Source organism: Balaenoptera acutorostrata, chromosome 3, assembly GCF_949987535.1.
Source record: "Balaenoptera acutorostrata chromosome 3, mBalAcu1.1, whole genome shotgun sequence".
In the NCBI taxonomy this organism is placed as follows: Eukaryota; Metazoa; Chordata; class Mammalia; order Artiodactyla; family Balaenopteridae; genus Balaenoptera; species Balaenoptera acutorostrata.
In genome coordinates this window covers 99,654,161-99,676,751 of record NC_080066.1, presented here as the reverse complement: position 1 = coordinate 99,676,751, position 22,591 = coordinate 99,654,161, and the positions used below count along the sequence as shown (strand labels likewise).

The following is a 22,591-nucleotide window of genomic DNA, read 5'->3' as shown; positions in this document are numbered from 1 at the left end:
AGAACATAATTTTTAATGATTATATAATATTCCACAATATTCCATAATGGAATATTAGGGAATATTCAATGTTTTATTATCATAAATAATATTTTTATACACAATTTTGCTTAATTTTTATGTATATTTCTTATTACTTCTTTATCATAAACTTCTAGAAACTAAATTATTGGATTAAAGGATAAGAACACAGTTGTAATAGTAATGCATATTACCAGTTTAAATTCCAGAAAGACTAAGCCAATATTTATAGTCATTATTAAGCCAGATATCTCCTTCCACTCTGAACAGTGCTGAACACTAATTTTTTTTAGTTTTTCTTAATTTTATTAAAAAAATTTCTTGCTGATTTAAAAATTAATTTGGTTACTAATTACCTTGAAGATTTTTTCAATGCCTATTGGCCATCTGTATTTCTTCTTTTGTGAATGGATCTATTCACCTGTGCCTTTTTATCTACTGTACTTTTTTTTTTTAATTTTATTTATTTATTTATTTATGGCTGTGTTGGGTCTTCGCTTCTGTACGAGGGCTTTCTCTAGTTGTGGCAAGTGGGGGCCACTCTTCATCGCAGTGCACGGGCCTCTCACTATCGCGGCCTCTCGTTGCGGAGCACAGGCTCCAGATGCGCAGGCTCAGTAATTGTGGCTCACGGGCCCAGCTGCTCCGCGGCATGTGGGATCTTCCCAGACCAGGGCTCGAACCCGTGTCCCCTGCATTGGCAGGCAGATTCTTAACCACTGCGCCACCAGGGAAGCCCCTCTACTGTACTTTTTTCATTATTGATTTGTACACCATATTTATTAAGGACACTAACCCTTTGCCTGTTATATGATGTACATATTTTTGCCAGTTTCATGTTTGCCTTTATTTTGTGGTGTTTTCTTGACATTCAAAAGCTATTAATTTTTATTCTTGTTTTATTAAATCAGTCACCATTTTTCTTTATAATTTCTTCGCTTGTGTGCTCTGAAAGGATTTCACTAAATAAAGGAAAGAGAAATAGTTAAATCTACTTCAAAGAACTCTTAAATGCAGAACTCATTTTGATGATTTTTTCAAAAATAGTTAAACTACTAACCAAAAACCATTTTTTGAATTACTCTTTTTTTCTCAATTGATTTGAAGTGATGCCCTTAAAATTAATAAATACCGGGCTTCCCTGGTGGTGCAGTGGTTGAGAATCCGCCTGCCAATGCAGGGGACACAGGTTCGAGCCCTGGTCTGGGAAGATCCCACATGCCGCAGAGCAACTGGGCCCGTGAGCCACAACTACTGAGCCTGCACTTCTGGAGCCTGTGCTCCGCAACAAGAGAGGCCGCGATAGTGAGAGGCCCGCGCACCGCGATGAAGAGTGGCCACTGCTCGCTGCAACTGGAGAAGGCCCTCGCACAGAAGCGAAGATCCAACGCAGCCATAAATTAATTAATTAATTAATTTAAAAAAATTAATAAATATCTCCATATATTTGGATTAAATTGTGTACTCTTATTTTGTTCAAATGATCATTCTGCCTATTGTGTTAGCCAGTGCCACACCTTGTAGCTTTATAATCTATTTTAATAACACTCAGTGCAAGACCGTCCTCATTTTTCTTTTCCAAAAATATCTTGACGTTTCTTAATTTTTTCATTATTCAGATGAACCACAGAATCCTTTTTCAGTCACAATCCAAGGAAAGAATATCTCGTGGGAATTTTGACTTATTAGTCAGCCATTTAAAGAATTCTCTAAGTAAAACCCTTCCTGTCACACATGCTGTCAATCCCAGGCTTAGATTTTTCCTGTTGTCTCCTTTTGCCCTCTTGCTCCTGGGTTCCTGAGCTCTACCTGGGAAAGGCTGCAATGAGGTGGAGCAGGTCCATTCCAGCCTGGCCCTGTGTGCTCGAGGCCACCCTGCTGTGTCTTCCTAATTCACTCTGGAGCTCTGGATCACGCTTTCCACAGTTCCTACTCATCCAGTTAGAGAAGCTCTTTTCTCAAGTCCCTCAGCTTTCTTCCTACCCTTTACAAAATGTGTCTGCCTCCTACCCACCTTTCTGCCTGTGTTTTGACCCCACCTTCATTGGCTTCCTCTTGAACCCTGGATTATCCATTGTCATTCTCTTCACCCCCTCCCACCCCGCCTCTCCCAACACCTACACCTCAGTTTCTCTCCCCAGGATCCCTTCCCACCGCTGATGCAACACCTGATTCACCTGATCCGCCTCTGCTGATAAACGCTGCCACCCCTACGCACAGTCCCCTGTTCTTCCTTTGTTCCCTTCCAACTTTGCCTGCTCACTCTTCGGTCCCGTGGAATTCAGAGACAGACCACGACTCCCAAGTGCCAAATCCAAAGGCTTATTTTTAGTTAATATCATTGTCCTTGATCTTTCTACAGAATCTACTTCCTCTACTTTGAAACTCCTTCTCTCTTCACATGATCTGATTATGCTCCTACCAATCTGCTTTCTTTATCTCTGTTCATTACCTTCTCTCTTCCTCCCTTTAAATGTAGCTTTTAAAAAGATTCTATCCTCAAATCCCCTCTCTCTGCGCTCTCTTCTTTCCTTACCTCTATACAATGCCATGGTTTCAAGCACTGCTTCTACAAAGATCAGCCCACACTCTGAAACTGCAGTCTCATCATTTCTAACATCCACAGAGTTTTCTACCCAGGTATCTGGCTTATGTGTCTAAACCTAAGGCCTCAGTATACCTTTCTGAACTTTCCCCCCTATTCTCCCATACATATTCTATGCTTCAGCCAGAGGATTCTGTCTTAAAAGCTGTAGCATCCACAAATCTCTGAATGTAGAATCAAATGTAGCCTGATTTTGGCACCCAGATTGAAACTATCTTCAAAAAAATATAATATTCCCACTAGTCTCTGGCTGCAATGAGATAATTCTGTGTCTCTCACAGGATTGCACCTTCTTTAGAGTGGGCCTATGAGACTGCCATTTTAGAGATGTAAAACTGCTCATCCTCACCAGGATGAAAAGTGGCAAGCTGGTGAACCCATTAATTCTCAGGATGAAAAGTTTATGAATAAAGAACAAAGATGTCCAAACCTCCAAGGAGCTGGTCCCAAAGTTATAATAACACGAGTATGAATAAGCTTATAGTGAGGTTAGTTTGCTATCATCTCGTTCTTTCTCTTAAGTTTGAGTTTATGCAATTTCAAAAGGTACTTTGACTCATGATGCCACTAACACTGCACCACAGTATGAAAGGGGCACCAGATCTTTTTGCCTTTTCCTTGTATGCATCATGCTAACGGTAGGATTTGATCCTCATTCCAGAACAGACTTAGGTCTAAAGAAACGAGTATAATATTTTTCTTTGAAGAGTGTTTCACCCATATCCAAGTTCAGGTTTCATGGAGCTAAGACAGAGCAAATTAATTATTTCAGTGGATTATACGAAAACATTCATGAAGAACATTTTATACTTGCAGAGCATTCTGCTTTTTTGAAAGGGCTATTTCTAATCTCAGCTAACCCTCAGAACAACAAGATGAGAAAACCAGCACTCATAATTAACTGACTTGCCCAAGATAACTCAGAGGGCAAAAGGCTGACTGAATTGCTCTGAATGCTGCCACCTCTGGTATATTTATACAGTCTTATAAACAGGAGGAATTTCTTTCTCCCTGCCCTCAAATGTTTGTTTGTTTTTGTAGAGCACAAAGAATTAACAGATTGTCCTCGCTATCTAAAGGTAAGAGAAGCACTGATTCGGTGACGAATTCCAAACATTTCCATTGTCTGCTCCAATCATGTCGAACCATAGATTCCGGAGAATTTAAGCAGCCCCTTTCTATTTAATTGATTATATATATTTCAAATAAGCAGGGGGGTATTTGGGATAGACACTGATAAGAGAGTATAAGCATGTACGAACCAAAGAGAACTAAATCACACTTTCCTTTAAACTTGCTCTGGGAAAAAAAAAAAAAAGTCCAAACTGTTTTGAAAGGATTCCCAGGCTGGTAACAAAGGTCATATTAAAAACTGATGCTTTTCCACATGGTCATATTTGATTATCACTTAAGTGGTTCACCAGCAAACATAAAAGCATCAGGATTAAGCAATAAGAGTGGTCCTCATCAAAGTGCCATCAAGTAATCGGTGGGATTTTGCCACATGGGTCTAAATTTACGGTTTCCTAGAAACTAACGCAAAAACTAAACTGAGCTTATAACTGACTAATAATGATCTCATATGGCCCATGCATTCTTTTCTTACCACTTTTTTTTTTTAATTCACTGAGAGGCAGGGTTTAAAACAAGTGTAACAACTCATGAGCTGCCTGCAGGTATCTTGAAACACTGAAATGGAACACGTAACTTTTCACATGTCACCAAATTTACAGGGACTAATCCAGCGTTCACATATTCTGTTTGATAAAAGCCTTTTTCTTTTTGAAACACTAGTGTAGCACCACCCCCAGTACACTTGGGTTGTTCATTGTTGGCTTATGACAGGGTCACACCAGGTGTCCCAGGGCAAGAAATAAGCCATTTTACAATTGTAGGATGACCAGAGTTACGGGATTACCCTTTTCTAAACTATTAGTAATGGAATCACCAGATATTTCCAAGTCAAAATTAATTCTGGAATACTTGTGAGTGTAGGGGAATGATGCAAAAAGTAAATATGTCTAGCTAGTTATAATCAGATAACTGAAGTATTAAAATTAAGAGCAGCAACAAGATTTGGTGCTGGGATTAACAAGGGTAGATCTCCATTATCTGGCTATGTTAGGCAAATCAAGTATCAGTAAATTGAGGGTCAGGGAGGTTGGAAGAGGGCTGATTAGTGGCTCATGTTAATTTCCTATAATGCTCAGAATAACTAGATAATATTCTCGTCATTTCTTGTCATCACAGAATTCCGCAATAATAGTCTCTTGAGTTGTAATTTTTCTTTCTGTGGACAATCAAGTCAGAGTTAACAAAATTCATATTATCTATTATAACCAAGAAGCAAAACTATAGTTTAAGAAAAATTATCTGCCATTATATTGTGATTTGACAACTTATCCACTATTAGATAAAAACAACTTAAATTAGTTCTGGCAGATTTGGGACTTGGCAGTTCAAAATATGAATAGCAAATGTAAAAGCATGAAAATGGCATTACTATTATGTGTTAAGAGGATAATACACCTTTAAAGGGTGCCAGTGATTACTCTGCATACTGTAAACAACTGCTGCCAATCAACTGAGAAAGTGGTACGCAGCACGTCAATGTAACATGGCAAATTCCATTCAACCAACCTAAGGCTTCCTACCCAAGTCACTATTCCTTAATGGGAGCAGTGGGGCTGGATATCATCTTTGCACGTCATAATCTGTTTCAAATTGCAAAAGCAGACTACGGCACAGAGAAGACAGGGCATCTCCAGGAGTCCTCTGAAATCTGTGCAGTAACTGTCTCTAAAATCAAAATGAATCCTGAATGTTAAGGGTCACTTTATGACCCTATCCTGCAGCAAAGCTGAGGGACAGCGAGTGTTCTCATAACCTAGTCAAACTGGACTTTAATTCCCCACAACTCCACCTCTCCACAGAATACACTTGCAAACTGTAGTCATGTGGAATGAAGAAATGGAAATTTTCTCTATGATCTGAATGAATATTCACGGGTTTCACTAAACAGCATTTAATGGCACTCTATTCTTGGAGTTTTTAAATAGCTGAATATTCAGATATGCACACGCCTTCTATTTCCTTTTATTCAAGGGTCCTCAATTCTCCATCTCCTTGAATTCCTTAACGTATTTTTAAACAATTAGAGTGATATTTTATGAAACTGGGTGCTAAACTTTGAGCTAATAATTATTTTAGTTTCTTTTTGATGGTAATTTAATAAGCATTTCATTCTTCAATCTTCTCCCTCAGTTACTTATTTTTTAAAATGTGTCTGTCAGCTCGTAGCTCATAATCTGGGACTTAATTTTCTAAGTCTATCTCAGATGAGATCAATGGGATTGTCTGATATACTTTTGAAATGTCCTGACCAGACGTGTTTGCGTAGAGGAGACCATACATCTCATCACCTCCACAAAAGGCCACTGCTGTTGCCACCGTACTGGGGACTTTACCTCAAAGTCATTCAGAATGTGGACAAAGGCTGCTGAGTCCGAAACACAGCAGGCTTTCACACGCAGAACCCCTCATAATCCAATCCTAAATACCAAATTGGGAGTGCGAGTAAAAGGTTATGACACGGCAGCATGCATTTTTTTCTTTCCCTCAAGACAGACAAAGTAAATTCAGTTGCAATTTCATTTCTTCTAAAGGAGTTTCTAGGATTCAACATAACATTAAATTTTTGGCCTGTCTCTTTAATTTGAGAAATTGTAAAAACGACGACAGATGGGACACAGAATTGACTTATGTCCTCTATTCTTTACTGAAGAAGGGAGTGCATGGAAACTTTGATAAAGGCAGAAGCTACAGTATGCAGGTCGCTATTAAAATTATCTAGTGGCTCGTTGGACGGCTAGGATCAGAACGTGCAGGCTTTCTTTTTTAGACATTCTTGAAAACCAGCACTGTTGTAGGTTGCCAGCGATGATCGCGGCCCGGACGTTCAGTACCCTCCTGCCCCAATAAGAACGTGACGGATGTGCTATTAGTTCTGAACCTCGGCAACCTCTGAAATTACCACTCTTCCCACCCCAATCTCCAGCCCCCACCCCTCAAAATCATTATGAAATAGGAAGAACACTCAAGCTTACAGTTAATTGGAAACATTGCAAGAGAAGAGGAATGCTGAGGACAGCATGTCCACGGGAAAATAAATCACCCAGCGTTGTTATTTAATGCATTGTGACATCATTTCCTAAAATTAAACAGAGATGACACCAATTCAGCCGATCTCTAGGATAAGGTTCCGTTCAAATAATTCACAGATGTTTTCTCCTGGCAAGCAGGAAAACAAGGCGAAGGCTAAGGCTGTGGGCGGCCTCACTTTGCTGCATGTTTGCGGGAGGCTCTTTCTGCTGGTGTTTTTCAGCTGTGTGTTCTGCACAGGCATTTCCACACAAGCATGTCTCAGCCCATGAGCCCCACTCGTATTCCGTGCACATCTGTATCCCTGAATATGAGAAAGGCCATCTTTCACTGTGTAAGTAAGGCCAACATTTTATATTTGGGATTAATTTGGCCCATAGCAAGTAGTATTAAAGTAGACAGATCTCAGAATCATGAGGGCACTAATTTCCAAGTAGAAATAACTAATGTCCCTGAAATACTGATTCAATTTACCATTCGAGGCCCTTAAAAAGACGTCTAATGATGGAAATTATCACAGTGCCTCCATGGATACCCTTGTGGAAATGGACAAGTGGAGAAACTGGGGTAGAGAACGAGGCAGGCTGCACTGCGTCTATCACTCGTGGTGACTTCATGAGGTACCAGAGGCCTCAGGCTGCTGGAGTCCCAAGCTCACAACCAAAAACCAAAGTACTCGACTTCGTGCAGCACATTACAGTTTACAAACTGACCACATCATTTGAGCCTCGCAGCAACCCAACCAGCTAAGTAGAGCACATATTTACTCTTTTCATTTTGTAGGTCTGGAAATAGGTTCAGAGGTTGAATAGCTCACCCACGACCACAGAGCTAAAACCCAAGCCTAATTTCACATCCAGTGACCCTTTTTAAAAACCCACACTGTGCTGTCTCTCAGAGAGCCTAGACTCTGGTACTCTGAGGAAGCGGGAGATTCTAAATGCTATTCACGTACTGGAACCCTTATGGGGAAGGGGAGGTTCTCTACCAAAAGGAGGCCCCAGCTGAGGCGTTCCGGACTATTTCACAGCCAGTTTCTTTTCTACCTCCCACCCCCATCCCAGAAGGCTCACCAGGATGCTCTGGCTTTCCATGGGCACCAGGACTCTCTGATGCGATCACCTAGCACCACTGGGCAGCCATCCAATGTTTACATGGCTCTAGAAGGTGGAGGTTAGACTATGTTCTCTCCTGCAGAGGGGCCTTTGGGACTTGTCTGGCAAAGCCAGTCTCTCCATTTCACACAGTCCCAGGAAAGTATGTGGTAATTTTGGTTGCCCAGTTCAACTGGTCAAAGTCTCCTGGTAGCTATTCAACTAGATTATAAGACAAAATTATAGTTACTTTATAGTATGTACTTATTACAAGAGCCAGGCATGGAGCTGAATGCTTTACGTTGTCTCATTTAATGCCTGCAACGTTAGTTCTAAAATTACCCCCATTCTACAGATACGGAATGTTGAGGTCCAGAGACCTCAATGCTCAAGATCAAAAAGCTACTGTGTTGAAGATTCTAGGCCCTGTGCTCTTAACCTTGACACTGTGTTGCCTCATTGAGAAAAGAAACTGTCTGGATCTATACAAGATGAAGAGAACCAGTTAAAAGGCAAAATGGTCTAGTTTCGCCCCTTTCTCCTTTCTCTCTCTCTCTCATTCTCTCTTCTGTGTGTTTGTGTGTGTGTGTGTATACACATATACAATACAATAAAAAATCTGAGATGACTAGGTTGACTGTCATATGGTCTTGAATTCACTGGAGAAGAAACAAGTTTCTCTACGTAACATGGAGCCGTATTTACTCATTACTTGGGTGCATTGTCTCTGTAGGACAATATACTTTAAAACACATTTTCATTCCTCAAAAGAGACCTTTACAAAATCCCATGAACAAACTCTAATAGGCAAGGAGTGAAACTGGTGAACACCTGAGAGGCACGCTTCATTCCACTCGCTTTACCACCAGAGGTATGGAGAGGGGTGAAGCATTTTGCCATGAACAAAGGGCAGAGTTTTTAGAACCTGCATCCAGCAGGCTGCATGATATTATATCACTTTAAAATAAATTTGCTTCTGATTCTGTACACATAGCTTTGAAAGAAGTCCCACATCCACTAAGGGTGAGCTTTATCCCTATGTTTTCAAATAAGAAAATCTTTAGTCAGAAATGGGTATGAGCAAGTGGTGTCTTTGTGTGTGAGCACTTCCTGTTTTCATTCCATGATCAAATATATTCTTTGCAGCACAACTAGGGGAGCTCTTGAAGGTGGCAAGAGAAGTGCCTGAGAAAAGAAGGTGCCTGAGAGCCTAATTGAGCACACTAAGGGCTTCTTGGCGTGGAGGAGTTTTTCATGGTTAAGAATAAACCGTCAGCCCGGGTATTATTTCTTGCTGTTTCTTTCTTTAACTATCTTTGAAGTTAAATAAAAACAGTTGTAATGGCAGGCTTACTTTTATGATATCATAATCTCCATGTGTTAGGGAAAAGAATATACTTCCCTAGGATTTCCCTACGTTTTTTTGCCATTGGGTACTTTCCAGCGAAAGCACATACATTCCAACAGATTCTTTCTTCGATCTTCACTAGATTTCTTAGTCTGAGAAGCCAGGCAGAGCCGTCCACCAGTAGAAGAGGGGGGTAACAGTAACACACGATGCGTTTGCTAGTTGAATTTCTAAAAAAATATTTACATGGATATATTTCCTTAAAACTCTTGTGAGCCTTTAAATATTTATATGAATTCATTTCCTGAAAATTATTGTGACGTGTAAAGGACATTTTTGAAATTGGTAGTTAGAAACTACAAACTAATTATTTAGCTTCAGACTAAGCAAGTTCAAAGTGCTTAACTCAGACTATGGAAATTCCTCAATTCATCAAAGAGTTTGGTATTTTGAGGCCACTTTGGATTTAAATATTTTCCTCAATATCATCGATTAGCTGTGAGTTTATTAGCTTTTCCCGTAAAGCTGGTGGTGCATAGGAATTTGAGAGATTGTTTTAACTGTTACAGTTGTAGTGGAACTTGTTCTTCCAAGAAAACTGAAGGTTAATGATTTTTGTCATATTGAGACTAAGACTTAACAATTGCTACAGTTGGCCTTTGTTGAGGTGGGGTTCTTTTCTCTCTGGGCCTTTTGAGGTATTCAGAATAGGTGACAATAGCTTGCAGTTGAGAACATATGTAGAGAGACCCCTGTGGCTTATTGGGAAAAGTTGCTCCATGCTGGTTGGGTGTTTGGAAAAAAAAAAATACAACCAGAGTTCTTTTATGTTCTGCTAGTTAATGAATGCATGAATGTCAAAATGGGCCAATGGCCCATTCAGGGGGCAAAGCCTCAGCAGCCCCCTTCTTTAAGAACACATCCTGAGATGCAAAATACATTTGCTTAACAAATTAAAATAATGAGATAATTCAATTAGCCTCTTTTTAAAAAAAAGAAAGAAAAAAGGGTACATCAGGGATTATTGTAATACAAGAACAGGTCATACTGCACAAAAGGGAACAAACCAGTTTGAAATAATGTTAAAGAGACTAATAATGAAGGAATGCACATTGAATCATGCACTTGTAAAGACATTTACATGAAATAATAATTTAGACTACATCTATTTTCAGTGAGCTAGAGCCAACATTTCACTTTGAAAGTTGAAATTAATTAAATGACAGAAAAATATAGTGGGGCATCTCTATTTCCAAGGACTTCCTCACGCCTGTTAGTGCATGTAAGAAAAGGGGTCTAAATTAACATGTCGTTAGTTAGGGGTCTCTATTCTTGGTTTCTGCGCTCAGAATTATAGCCGAATAAATCTTTCAGCTCATTAAAGATTGGGAAGTAAAAGTTTTACAGAACCATCTTCATCAAAGTTACTGAACCTCTTCTCTGCAGTTGGGGTGACGTGGGGATGAAGAGGGAAGACATTTTCAAAGAGAAAGCCCAGGAGAATTTCCTTACATACAAGGGAGGTGCAGAAAAGGCTGGGGAGGGGAGCAGAGAGACGGACTGAGAGACAAAGCCAGCGGAGAAAGTAATGAAAGGGGCATGATGTGAAAGAAGGTCATGGGGAGGAGAAAAAGAAAGCACTTAACGGAAAATAAAAAGGAAGGGGGGGACTGAGAGGAGAGGATGACCAGGAGTTTGGGGCACAGGGGTGCTCTGACTGTTCTCTGAGTGTAACCAACACACATGAGTGTGGGAAAGGAGACTGCAACATGCAGATCTGTTTGAAAAATAGGGGAATGGAAGGTCCAGAGAACTTGACTTAACTGAGGTTCGGGCAGGACACAGGAAAACTGAACTCGAAATGCTGGTTTCCCGACTCCCCAGCTCAGGCTATTTGAGTCTTCTCTCCCCACTCCAAGGACAGGCATTAATTAAAATTTTCAGTTGGACAGAGAATTCTACACAAAGCCTCATGCACATTTATCTAGATGAAAGCAACCTCGGGGTGGGGAGAAGGTACATAGTACACAGTACCTAGTGTATAGTACAAGGAGCACCCAGGAATCAGTGGCCACACACAATTCCTCACCCGTGGCCACGGCGCACAGTGGGTTGAATCCAGCACAGGGAGGTGGGAGATAAGGCACCAACAGGGCAAGGCAGGAGGTCCAGCAGGGCTCTGGACACTCCGTGGGAGATTCAAGGCACAGACCTGGGCGGTGAAGGAGGGAGTTGGCCTCAAGAGAGAGGTGCAAAGTAGATCTTCTCTATTCGGAAAGGTTGGGGGAGCAGGAAAATTTTAAAAACAAGTAAAGCAAACAGCACTTTGCTTCTCCATATTTCCCCCCTTTGACGCTGAGCATTTTGATGGCAGAGGCTGTGAGACTGATATGCAACTGTTAAAGGTGATCGTGATCTTCGCAAAGTCATCATAATGTGGTAGAAAGAGCACGGAGCTGGGGACAAGAAAGGCTTGGGTCCTGGTTGCAGCTAGACCTTGAGCCAATCACTTCCTTTTCTGGGTCTGAGTTTCCTGGTTTTGTAAACAAAGCAGCCAAATTCTCTAAGATCCTGCTGTTCTGTGAAAATACATGGGGATGTTGGCTTGGAAAGCAATCGTTGAAGTCTTGATTTTCAACCAAGGAAGGCCGAGCATGAAGGAAGACAGAGGGAGGAAGCCAGACAGGTGAGCTGCTGGTGGGAGAAGGCGGCGTGCCTGCCATCCACTCGCTCCTACCCTGCCTTTCTTACTTGCTACTCTAACCAAACAAACCTTCAGTTAAAAATGAGAAACCCCTCCCCTCACACTCATTCGACTTCCAAATTAAAAACATTTTACAGGTTAGTAAATCTCCAGCTGAGGTGATGTAGCAAAGAACAGCTGTGAAGTAATTTTGATAATGATGAGAATAATAACCACATGGCAAGGTTCAGGGCTTTGCTGTTGCAGCTTCAGTGCTCCTGAATAGATAAAAGTGATTAAATACTCCTGATTATCCCTGACCAATATGTAATGGATTTACAGCCCTTTCAATTAGTCAGTATTTGCTTAGGACTCATTATTTTGTCTTTGGTTAAGTAATCAGCCCAGAGACTGCATGTTCTGTCTAATTCCTCTGAGTCCAGTCAGTGCAGGGCCCTGACCTTTGAAATGGCCATAGCTGCAAGGCAAGAATAACCACTGCCACGGCAGCCTCGTTGGTTCTCCCAGCTAATCCTGACACCACCGGCCAGATCGATACACCTTAGCTTGCTACTAATGTCCTTACATCAAAATGGCCGATTTAGGAATGTGAATCTATCATGTTGCCCTCCCCACCTCCCCACCGCTGCTCCTGCCCCACCCCTTGCCCTTTGTAGCTCTGCTACAAGAGCAGATCAGCTGCTACCGCCATAAATAAAAGTGGAACCTTGTGCTGGACCCATGACACTGTAACTAATGTCATTCAGCATGGCAACCCACAAGTTGGATAATCAAAGACCTTCAGCTTTCAATGTGCTACTCTATTTTTAAGCATTAGCCTAAATAGAATGGCCTGAAAGCAATCTCATAGCAAGAAACAGCCTCTGACATCTTCACCATTTTCCCAGAATTTCCAAATGAACAGTAAAATATGAGTGCCTAGTAACTCTGTAAAAATATCTTGTAATGTTTTTGTCACGAGGGTCTTAGAGTCAATGGTATATATAAAATGATGCAAAAAACCGACTGCAAACAGGAAGATAAACTGTTACTTTAAAAATGTTGCACATAGTTGATCTTTTCCCACAAGTGAACAGGATCGGCTTATAAAATAATGGACTTGAACCACTAAAAACGAATCTTTAATCTCCACCTTAGAAACAAAGGCGTAATAGCACCTATAACCCTTCTGCGTTTGTCATATAAACATGCGACATGTTTGCAAGCTGCTTCAGCAATTAGAGTTGCCCCTGGTACCATGAGCTTGGACATGCATGTGGCAAAGTGCTTTTTTTTGCCTGCTAGAGGAGATGGCTTTCGTTACGAGTGTAATCGGCAACGTTTATGGATTCATGAGCTCCTTACAGCTGTTTCCCTTGGTTGCAGTTGCATTATCTGAAGTTGCTCTCATACCTTTTAGCGTAAATAACACATTTACTTATATATACTGTTTAGGGCCCTAGACCATTTTTAATAAGGTCCATTCCTGACCTATGGAAACAAAAACTCCTCCTTTCTACAGGGTACTCTTTGGGGGGGGGGGTGAGAGTTGGTAAAACCTTAACTGCTCTGTTAACCATCAGATTTCGAGAAAGGGAAAATAGGCACTATTTTCAAAAAAAAAAAATCTGTATGAGCCCATCTAACTTGCTAGGAGAAGGCAACACAACAAAACTTATTTTTCTCTTTCATCTTGACTTACTGTGAGATGCTGGAAGAGCCATGCTCTCATGATATTTGTTGCTACTTTGGGGAAAATGCCTCTTTTCTTCTGGCGTTTTTTGTCCTTGTCTGGATCATCATCATCACCTGTGCCAGGTGAAGCTACACTGTTGTCTAAACCATCCCCTAGTAGAAAGAAATGAAAATACATTAGAGAAAACACAGGAAAGGGTGCCAACAACAACGAACAACTAATGACGAGCTCAGCTAAGCTCGTTGAAAGAAATCCATTAAGCGGGTATATTCTCTTTCATTAAAGTATAATTGGAGACACAAATATGTAAAAGACAAAATTAAACCAGACCTCTTCAAATGTTAATTTTGTGTGTCTCACACTGGCCCATATCATTAATTCCATTCTCATTGTGCTCTTGACACAGTGCAGTAGTTCTTTGTCAATTACGGAATCCAGTGTGGGAAAACCGCCGTCAGAAAACCCATTCAGCGAAAATGCATCCCCATGCCCAGAGTGAACACATACTGTAGGGTAATCAAGTTAAATGTTCTGTAGTCTATATATTCTAGGCTGCCTGCATAGGTGACAGTAACTGTGTCACTGTTCATTGCACATAACACACTGCCTGCTCAGCCCCTCCTAGAACTGTCACCTCCTAAGCACGCACACTAAGAACTAATCACACTCCTCAGATGACCCTGGACTCAGCATCCGCGTGACATGAAAACTTTTAGCTCTCTGCACCACTGATCATTAGCATTAAAAAAAAAAAAAAAGATGCACATCAAGGTAGGGTACTCACTTAATCAGAAGTTTCTATCAACATCTTTCTCTTCTGTGCTTTTTCTCTGGCATTAATTGTGCATTAGCAAAAATCATTTACTTTTAACAGTCATAGTTATTTTTTCTTGCCCTCCGGCAAAAATGCCTTGAAAGCCTGCCTGGAGGGCATCTAAATTATGTATCTGAAAACTCTTCTGGCAAGGCATTGCAGGACCCCTACTTTCTTAAAATTCATACGGGCACGTCTTCCTGTTTTTGGGAAGGCATCAATCAAGAGAAGCAATATATGCCATATCCCTACATTAATATTTGAACTAATAACTTTAAAAAAAGGAAAGAAACAAGATCCGACTTGTGGCATAATCAAATGCAAAATAAATGAAGAATACGGGGACAGCACTGGGGCTTTATAGATGGCTGTGTTTTCCTTGCACATCATTAGCCTGGGGCCACACGAAAGAGGAAAACAGAGAAGTGGAGAGTTTATGCTCCCTGCTGGTGTTTAAGAAGCCAGGGTCCTGGAAGGACATCTGGGAATTGCGCTGAGATGGGGGGTTTTGTAATTTAAGAATAGACATTCATTAGCGGTAAATGCCATAAATCCCATGCTAAGTAAAAACCTTGTCCAAGAAAGCCTAAAACAATAAACTCTGTGCTCAATGTAGCCAGAGCTAGACGCTCTGAAGCTTCCCAGGGAAATGCTATAGATCCACCAGCTCATTCCCAGACCAGTTCCCTCCTCCTGGATTGGGCCACGTGGGATATCCTGCCACAGGCCCCTCGCCTCCTAACCTGTCCCGTCTGCTTGGTGGGCTTCCCTATACCTGTTCTTTTCCTTTTGCACCACAAAAACCCTCAACGTTCTTTGGCCAGAGAAGCAGAAAAGCCACAGCAAAGAGCTGGCAGATTAATTTTATTGACATTTCCATTTTCACTGCAATGCGATACCCTCCATCACATGGAAGAGATGACCCTCACTATTTACAGACTGACAGGCCACTTCATTACAACCACCCTGCCCCAAGGCAAAGCAGCTCCCTTCCATCTGCCCAAACACTAGAGCATGACCCCGAAGTTGCTGTTCTCTTTTTCTTTGCCGTCTGTTATGATTAAAAAAAAAAAAGAAAAAGTGAGTCGAAAGGACCCCAAGTAGTCAAAGAACTAATCAGAGTACAGGGAAACAAAGGCATTTGACTTCTGAATACTGGTTAGATGGAGTCTAGTCTTCATCTGTCTACCCTCCCTACACACCCATGTACACGAGGGGGTCACTTGCACAAGGACACACACACACACACACACACACACAAGCTCAAGCAGGGACATGCATACACGCTTTCCACCATGCCAAGGAACTGCTGCAAGGCAAATTCTCACCCACACTAATGGCTTCTGACTGCTCCTTGGCAACCCTAGCATTTTAACCTGGGTGGATATGCTCTCCAAAATACAGACACTGGAGCGATCTCATCAGCTGTTCATGTGACACAGATGGAGAGTGGCTATTAGGAGCCAGGCAGTGGGCCTTGGGGATCTGAGGTGCTGTCCTATAGCCTGAGGCGATTTTGAAAAGCAGTACCCGGAGATGAGGGAAAAAAACCCACACTGCAAGTGCAAGTTTGAAGTCAGTCTGTCTGTCGACCTACCACGGATAAAGATATCTTTGTCTCTGGATGGAAAAATCTATGTGGGCTATCTGGATGTACATTTCAGATAATGTATGTATGGAATGGCTCTTCCTTCAATGTCTTCCAAATATAAAAACACACACTGTAAACAATGCCTGTGTGTATATATTTCTTCCTAAGCACATATGGTTTCTGTGTATATGTTTAAGCTGAAATTGTCAGGATTTTGTTAAAAATCTCATTTAGCTTTTTTTGATAGATTTCTTGAATACACTTATTTTAAAAGGTTAACGGCTTAATTGAAGGAAGTTCAACAAAAAAAGGCATTTGCCTTTTTAACCCAATCAATGACCTTAAAAATGAGAGACAGGGTTTCCACAGTACATTCTCTCTTGCTTAAAAGCAGAGAAGGCCGGTAACACCTTCAAACTATATGATTCACTATATTTAGCTCAAGAAAAAAAAAAAAATAGCTGGATTGAGCATCCTTTGATGACTGACTTAAACTGGAGAAGACAGGAGCATTACATGCATTTTAATATAAAGTGGTCCATTTAATATAAATGTATATAAACGTTGTAAAATATTTGAATTTGGATCCAGTGTGACAAATAATTGTAAAGAAAAATGCACCTATTTTTATAATAACCGGATACTAGACATTAGATTTTTAAATTAATATTAGTGTTTATACCTCTATAAAGTTAGGAATTTTCTTCCGCAAACACACAATAAATGTGTTTTTTCCTCCAATGGATTGTGAACCAACTCTAGCATAGAGGACTGACAACAGCAATTTTTCTTTTAAAAGAAAAATTTTAAAAGGCAACTGTGTGATCTGCAACCTAAAACAAAACTGTGCAGATGATACTAAAGTAACCCTTAAAGTGGACATTGTTTCCTTGTTTGAGGGCTGCGTTGGCAATCCTTGGCATCCGTGCCAAATGAGTTTCTGTGCTGAAAATGGTGTGTATACGGGCACAGATGCACGTGTCGGAGGAGGAAAAGGAGATAATGGCATGTATCTAAGCATCTGAAGTTAGGACTCAGAAGTGTGGGATCCATGGTGTGGGCAGGAACCGTGTCTTGTTTATCTTTTTATCCTGAGAGCACACCTTCATGTCTGACCCAGAGGAGACACCCAGTGATGGTCTGCTGCATGAGTAAAGGGCTAAACTTATCAATGAGTTTATTCAAGGGCCCTCCCCTCTCTCTGATAATCCCAAACTGGGGCGACTGCACTCTTCATGGTCCCGAAGGGGCTGGGTGGACTGCCCGAGTGCAGGCAGTCACTTCCAAACATGCCAGGAACGGCACTTCTTTGAAGAACTCAGTGCCCATTACAGCCTTTTTAAAGGGCTGACCCAAGGCCATTCCACCAACGTTGCCACCTCTGATGGGGAAAAACTAAATAAAGAACTACTGGGCATGCTTCTTTTAAAAGGTTGCTAATCCCTTGACTAAAGGTACAGTCTAAGTTTGGGGCAAAGATACTCAGAATAGCTGCCTGTTACTGAACGCACTGTGTGTGACCATGGAAAGAAACACTCAAGGCCTGTGGATAGATACCTTTGAAGTGGACTAAATTATCAGGGGAGATTGTTAAAAACACAGGTCCCCAGGCCTTATCCCAGACTTACTAAATCAAAATATCCTGGGGCAGGGACAAAGAATTTGTATTTTTAACAAGTTCCTTGGGTTTGGTTACACAATCAGCCTAGCACTGGTTCTTAAACTGGCTTTTGGAAGCCACCGAACTAGATGACCTTCTAATTTGAGATAAGATGCAACCTCAAGAACAGGTGAATAGTTAAAATTCTATTCTACTGCCACAAATGGGGTTAGTGGTCACGGTGAGAAACTACAATCTGGCCAGGGCCTTATTCACTGTGGGAAAGCCGTGGTGCTCTCCGTCACGGGTACTGGCCAACACAAGGTAGCCCCACCTTATCTTCTGATGGTGAGGGTTAAACAGGAAGAAAGAAGCTGTAGAACACTGGCTCTCAAAATGCGGACCAGCGCCATTAGCACTGGCAAAGAAATTGCGAGAAATGCAAATTCTTGGACCCACCCCAGACCCACTGTATCCGAACCTCCAGGGATGGGGCCGGACAATCTGAGGGTTACTAAGCACTCCAGGTGATTCTGATGACACTCAAGTTTGAGAAGCACTGTTGGAGGGCACAGAGAATATCCCTTTAGCCCACTACCCCTGGTGGTGGTTGTCTAAAGGCCTGAATCTAATCTCTGCGTCCTCCACCTGTTTCAAGACTCTGAGGTATTTTGAGAGCATCTCCAGCTGGATTTACACCCATGCTCTGGAGGAGGAGGTCACAGATGCCTTCCATAGCTGAGCACACTATGCTCAGAACAGGGCACTGCCAGGGGAAGCAGCCCTGGTCTACACCTACCTAGAAGAGCAATACTGATGGAGTCTAGTTGCAAGGAAGTTAATCCTGGGATACCATGGGTATCCAGGTGTAGGCAAAATCCATTTCTGTAGCTATGTAGCCAGTGAATCAAGGAAAGATATGGGCACATGATGAGGGGATCCTCAGATGTTTCTAAGCAGAAATTCCCAATCCACACAATTCTTGGCCATAAAAACTGCCCAGGCAAAAGGACACCACTTCCTTTCACTGGCATATTGTCTTAACCCCATTTAGCCAAAAATCTGTCTATATTTTATTTTATTTATTTTTTTTTTATTTTTATTTTTTTTTAATTTTATAGCTACTTTATTTATTTATTTATTTATTTTTGGCCGTGTTGGGTCTTCGGTTCGTGCGAGGGCTTTCTCTGGTTACGGCAAGTGGGGGCCACTCTTCATCGCGGTGCGGGGACCGCTCTTCATCGCGGTGCGCGGGCCTTTCACTATCGTGGCCCCTCCCGTTGCAGGGCACAGGCTCCAGACGCGCAGGCCCAGTAGTTGTGGCTCACGGGCCCAGCCGCCCCGCGGCATGTGGGATCTTCCCAGACCAGGGCTCGAACCCGTGTCCCCTGCACTAGCAGGCAGATTCTCAACCACTGCGCCACCAGGGAAGCCCAAAAATCTGTCTATATTTTAGACATCAACTGCTTGGCTTGGAATAAAGAAATGACACAAACAGTGATGATGTGCTACAATGAGTCCAATACCACTGGGATGGGGCCTTCTGTCCTATCAGAGATATAGGGCAAGTGCAACAGCCAAGAGGGTCCTAGTCCATCTTTTTCTTCCTATTCCACCTCCCTACCTCCCCCGAAAAACAGCCCCGACATTTATCAGTGAAGAAACTGAGGCCAAGAGGTTAAATCGTTGCCTAAGATTCCACAGCTACATGTGATCAAAGATAAACCAGAGTCCAGGTAACTCCAAGTCCAGTGTTACTACCACTGGTATTCTCACATATTGTAAGTTATTTTTCACTTTTCAAAGCATTACCTCATTTGAACTCTGTTATCAAACCAGGCTTGATCCTACAGGTAAAGGTCTAAGTGCAGAGGAGAGATTAGATCTAGGGCCCAGGGGCTGGGACTGAGCTAGAACTGGTCCAGGCTGGTCCAGGTTCAAACAGAAATGTGCAAACTTTTCTCTCACAAGTAAGCCAGTGTCTGTACAGTCTTTAGATATATTCAGTACAGCAAGAGTCTTTGAGACTCGGGATTTTTATGATGGGTTTATTGTGGTCCAAGTGGAGGCCCTTATATGGACAGCGCCAGACTGACCTTCAGAGCCCAGAGATGCTGCAAATATTTGAGCATCTACTGTCCATACAGTCAGGATCTCAAGGTTGTGATGTCATCACTGTGCAGTATTATGAACTACTTCACGGAGCTGTAACTAAAGTGATGTATTCCCTGCCTTAAAGTCACTTTTTAAAGATAGAATAAGGCTTCTGTGACATTTGGCACCCTGTCAAATCACAAACATCTGAAAGTAACCTCTCAGTATTGTATTTTCAGGGAAATATTAGGACAAATGAATACATGTTTTGGTTAATAGCATTTGTACTTCTTTTGAGTAAGTCGGTGGCACATTATTTAATGCTCACTTCTCCCAGTTTTGGACAAAGTTTAATAGTTAAATATGTTCATATAAAATACATACTGTAAAAAAAGAGTGATATCTCACATGAAAGAACACGGCTTTTTTTTCCCTTCTCTTTTTTGATAAATAGAAACTCACTATATTTATTATCATTTTTATTTTGGGCAATGTAAATTCACTAATTTCAGACACACACACATATCTTCCAACCTACTTCTAGGACTTAGGTGTATTCATGAATATATAGATATTTATATGTCTGATTATAAACTTTAAGTATATAAATTATATTGTTACCTTTTTCAAAGAATTCACTAATTTGTACATAAGTATCCAAATATATTTGTAGATGAACTGCACATTTTTGCCTATAGTCATATATACATACACATACATATACATATACAAGTTTATAGAATTCTTAAATGTTAGTGTTTAATGTTCAATAGGGTAGTCCCTTTTCTACACCATTTCTGTCTCACTAGAATACAGGATCCTCCTCTTATCAATACTGTTGTCACTTTCATTATCCTCATTATCACAAGTTACTTTCACTGGACACTTGCAATGTTCCAGTCCTCAATCTTCACAACAAATGAATGAAATAACTACTATTATCAATTCCATTTTATAGATAAAGAAAACTGAGACTCAAAAGAATTAAGTAACTTGTCAAAGGTCACACAGGAAGTGGCAGAGAGGTGCCTGTCCTGTAAAGCCCATGCTCACAACCTCTATCCTCTCCCTTAGGCTGCCAGGAAAACAAGAAGAGGTGAAAAGTGAAGCTAGATTCTGGGTTAGCCCTCACTGCTCAAGAAACAAACCCCAAGAGTGAGGCCTTATATACTCACATTCATGAACTAAAGAGACAGTGGGTGACAGCACACTTAAAAGTTACTATGAACCAAGAAACAAACAGATGCATATTTTTACAGTTATGTCCATTATCTGCAGGACTATTATTGTTCCCTGTAGACCTAAAGTTCAAATTAAATATGATTTTGAAATAGGAGTATCTGTTCAATTTTAAGAACTTTTCTGAGCCAAGGGATCTTTCAAAATTCCATGCCTTTAGCCCTGTGCCCTTGGCCAAAAATGCCCTTTGTCTTCATTTTTTTTACTCCTTCCCATTCTTCTTTGCCCAGGCAAACTCCTATTCAAACTTCAAAACCCAATGAAAAAGGAACCTCCTTTGTCAAGCTTTCCCTATTTCCCATTAACAGAGCTGGTATACTATGCTTTTGATTTCTTCAGCAGTTTGTTCCTTGCCTCTGCTATATTTACTTTCCTGTTTTGCAATTTATCTGTCTACTAATTTGTCTGTCCTGCTTGACTGTGAGCTTCTTCAATGCAGGGGCCCTGATTCCCAAGCCCTGACACAGAGTAAACAGTCAAATGTTAGTGGAATGGACAAATTGGCAGCAAGAGCCTTGAGACATATTATTAGGCCCCTATGAGAATGTAACCTGCTTTGAAGAAGGTCCATGAAGGGAGTCCTCGGCTCTGGTAACCCAGCCACCCAGCCTCGGGCTCCCTCACACCACTCTCCCTACTCTAGAGGCACTGGGTGTATCATGCCCAGTGTTTTACTGCTCAGGAGGGCACGGCCCTCCTCAGAGATGATCCTTACGTGTCTGAGACACGTGTCATATATTGTTTTTTGAAAACGGTGCTCCAGTTCTCAAAGCTGCCCAAATCCAATGGGGAAGAGAGACTGCTGGGAGAGAGTGTCTGCCCCTTGCCCAGGCTGTTCAAATTACCCGGAACATTACAGCTAAAAAATGAAGTATCCTGTAGCCCTGGAACTGCAACGCAAAGCTCTTTGGAAACTCATTTTCTGTCATCCTTTCTTTATGCTTTTTTCCCTTTAATATGGTACTTTGAAAACAGGATTAAAATGTACTGAGTCAAAAGATGTTTTCCTTCAGGGACTACCTTCCAGGAGTTTAACATAGGACATCCCACTGAGAAATCTGAATCAGAGTTTTCAATAAGAGGCAAAAAGAAGAAGGAGAAGAAGAAGTAGAAGTAGAAGAAGAAGAAGAAGAAGAAGCTGCCTTTGCCCAGTTCTATGTTAGACTCTAGCCTTACAAACCTTGCTTTCCAAGAACCATCCTCAAAGTAAATCTGCAATTTACGTTTTTCACATCAGATGAGGTTGGGGGGAGGGGGGAAGCTACAGACCCAGAAATGTGGGGAGGGCGAGGGGAGAGAGGTGGGGTGAGGGGCCAGCAGTGAGACCTGCTAATTACTGATCTCTTTTACTCTCCTGCTGTGCTTAACTGTCTGGACACGTTAAAGTGAAATTTTTCTGTGATTTTTCAAGTGACTGGTTCATGGCCCACTAGCATGGAGGGAAGCAGGAGAGGTGAAATGCTTTCGTTTACATGCAACATTTACTAACTGTGTGGGTTTTCCGACATTAAAGGGAGGACAGTGACCCAGGCCACCTTTTTCACACTCAAAAGAGCACTGAAAAAACAAGTCTTCATCGGCTTACCTCAGGCTTCCCTGGTCCTGAACACCCTCCCCCCGGGGTATGAGCAAAAAGGGAAAAAAA

The 22,591-nt window shown here is 41.5% G+C and overlaps 1 protein-coding gene across 5 annotated transcripts in view; it reads right to left on the bottom strand.

Moving 5' to 3' along the window:
• Positions 1–22,591, bottom strand: part of MEIS2 (Meis homeobox 2) — a 201,509-nt gene that overhangs the window by 127,154 nt on the left and 51,764 nt on the right. For all 5 annotated transcript variants that reach the window (XM_057544120.1, XM_057544122.1, XM_057544121.1 and 2 more), the window contains one exon: positions 13,615–13,760. In XM_057544120.1, the coding sequence (XP_057400103.1) occupies positions 13,615–13,760 (146 nt within the window). The remainder of the gene's footprint in view (positions 1–13,614; positions 13,761–22,591) is intronic.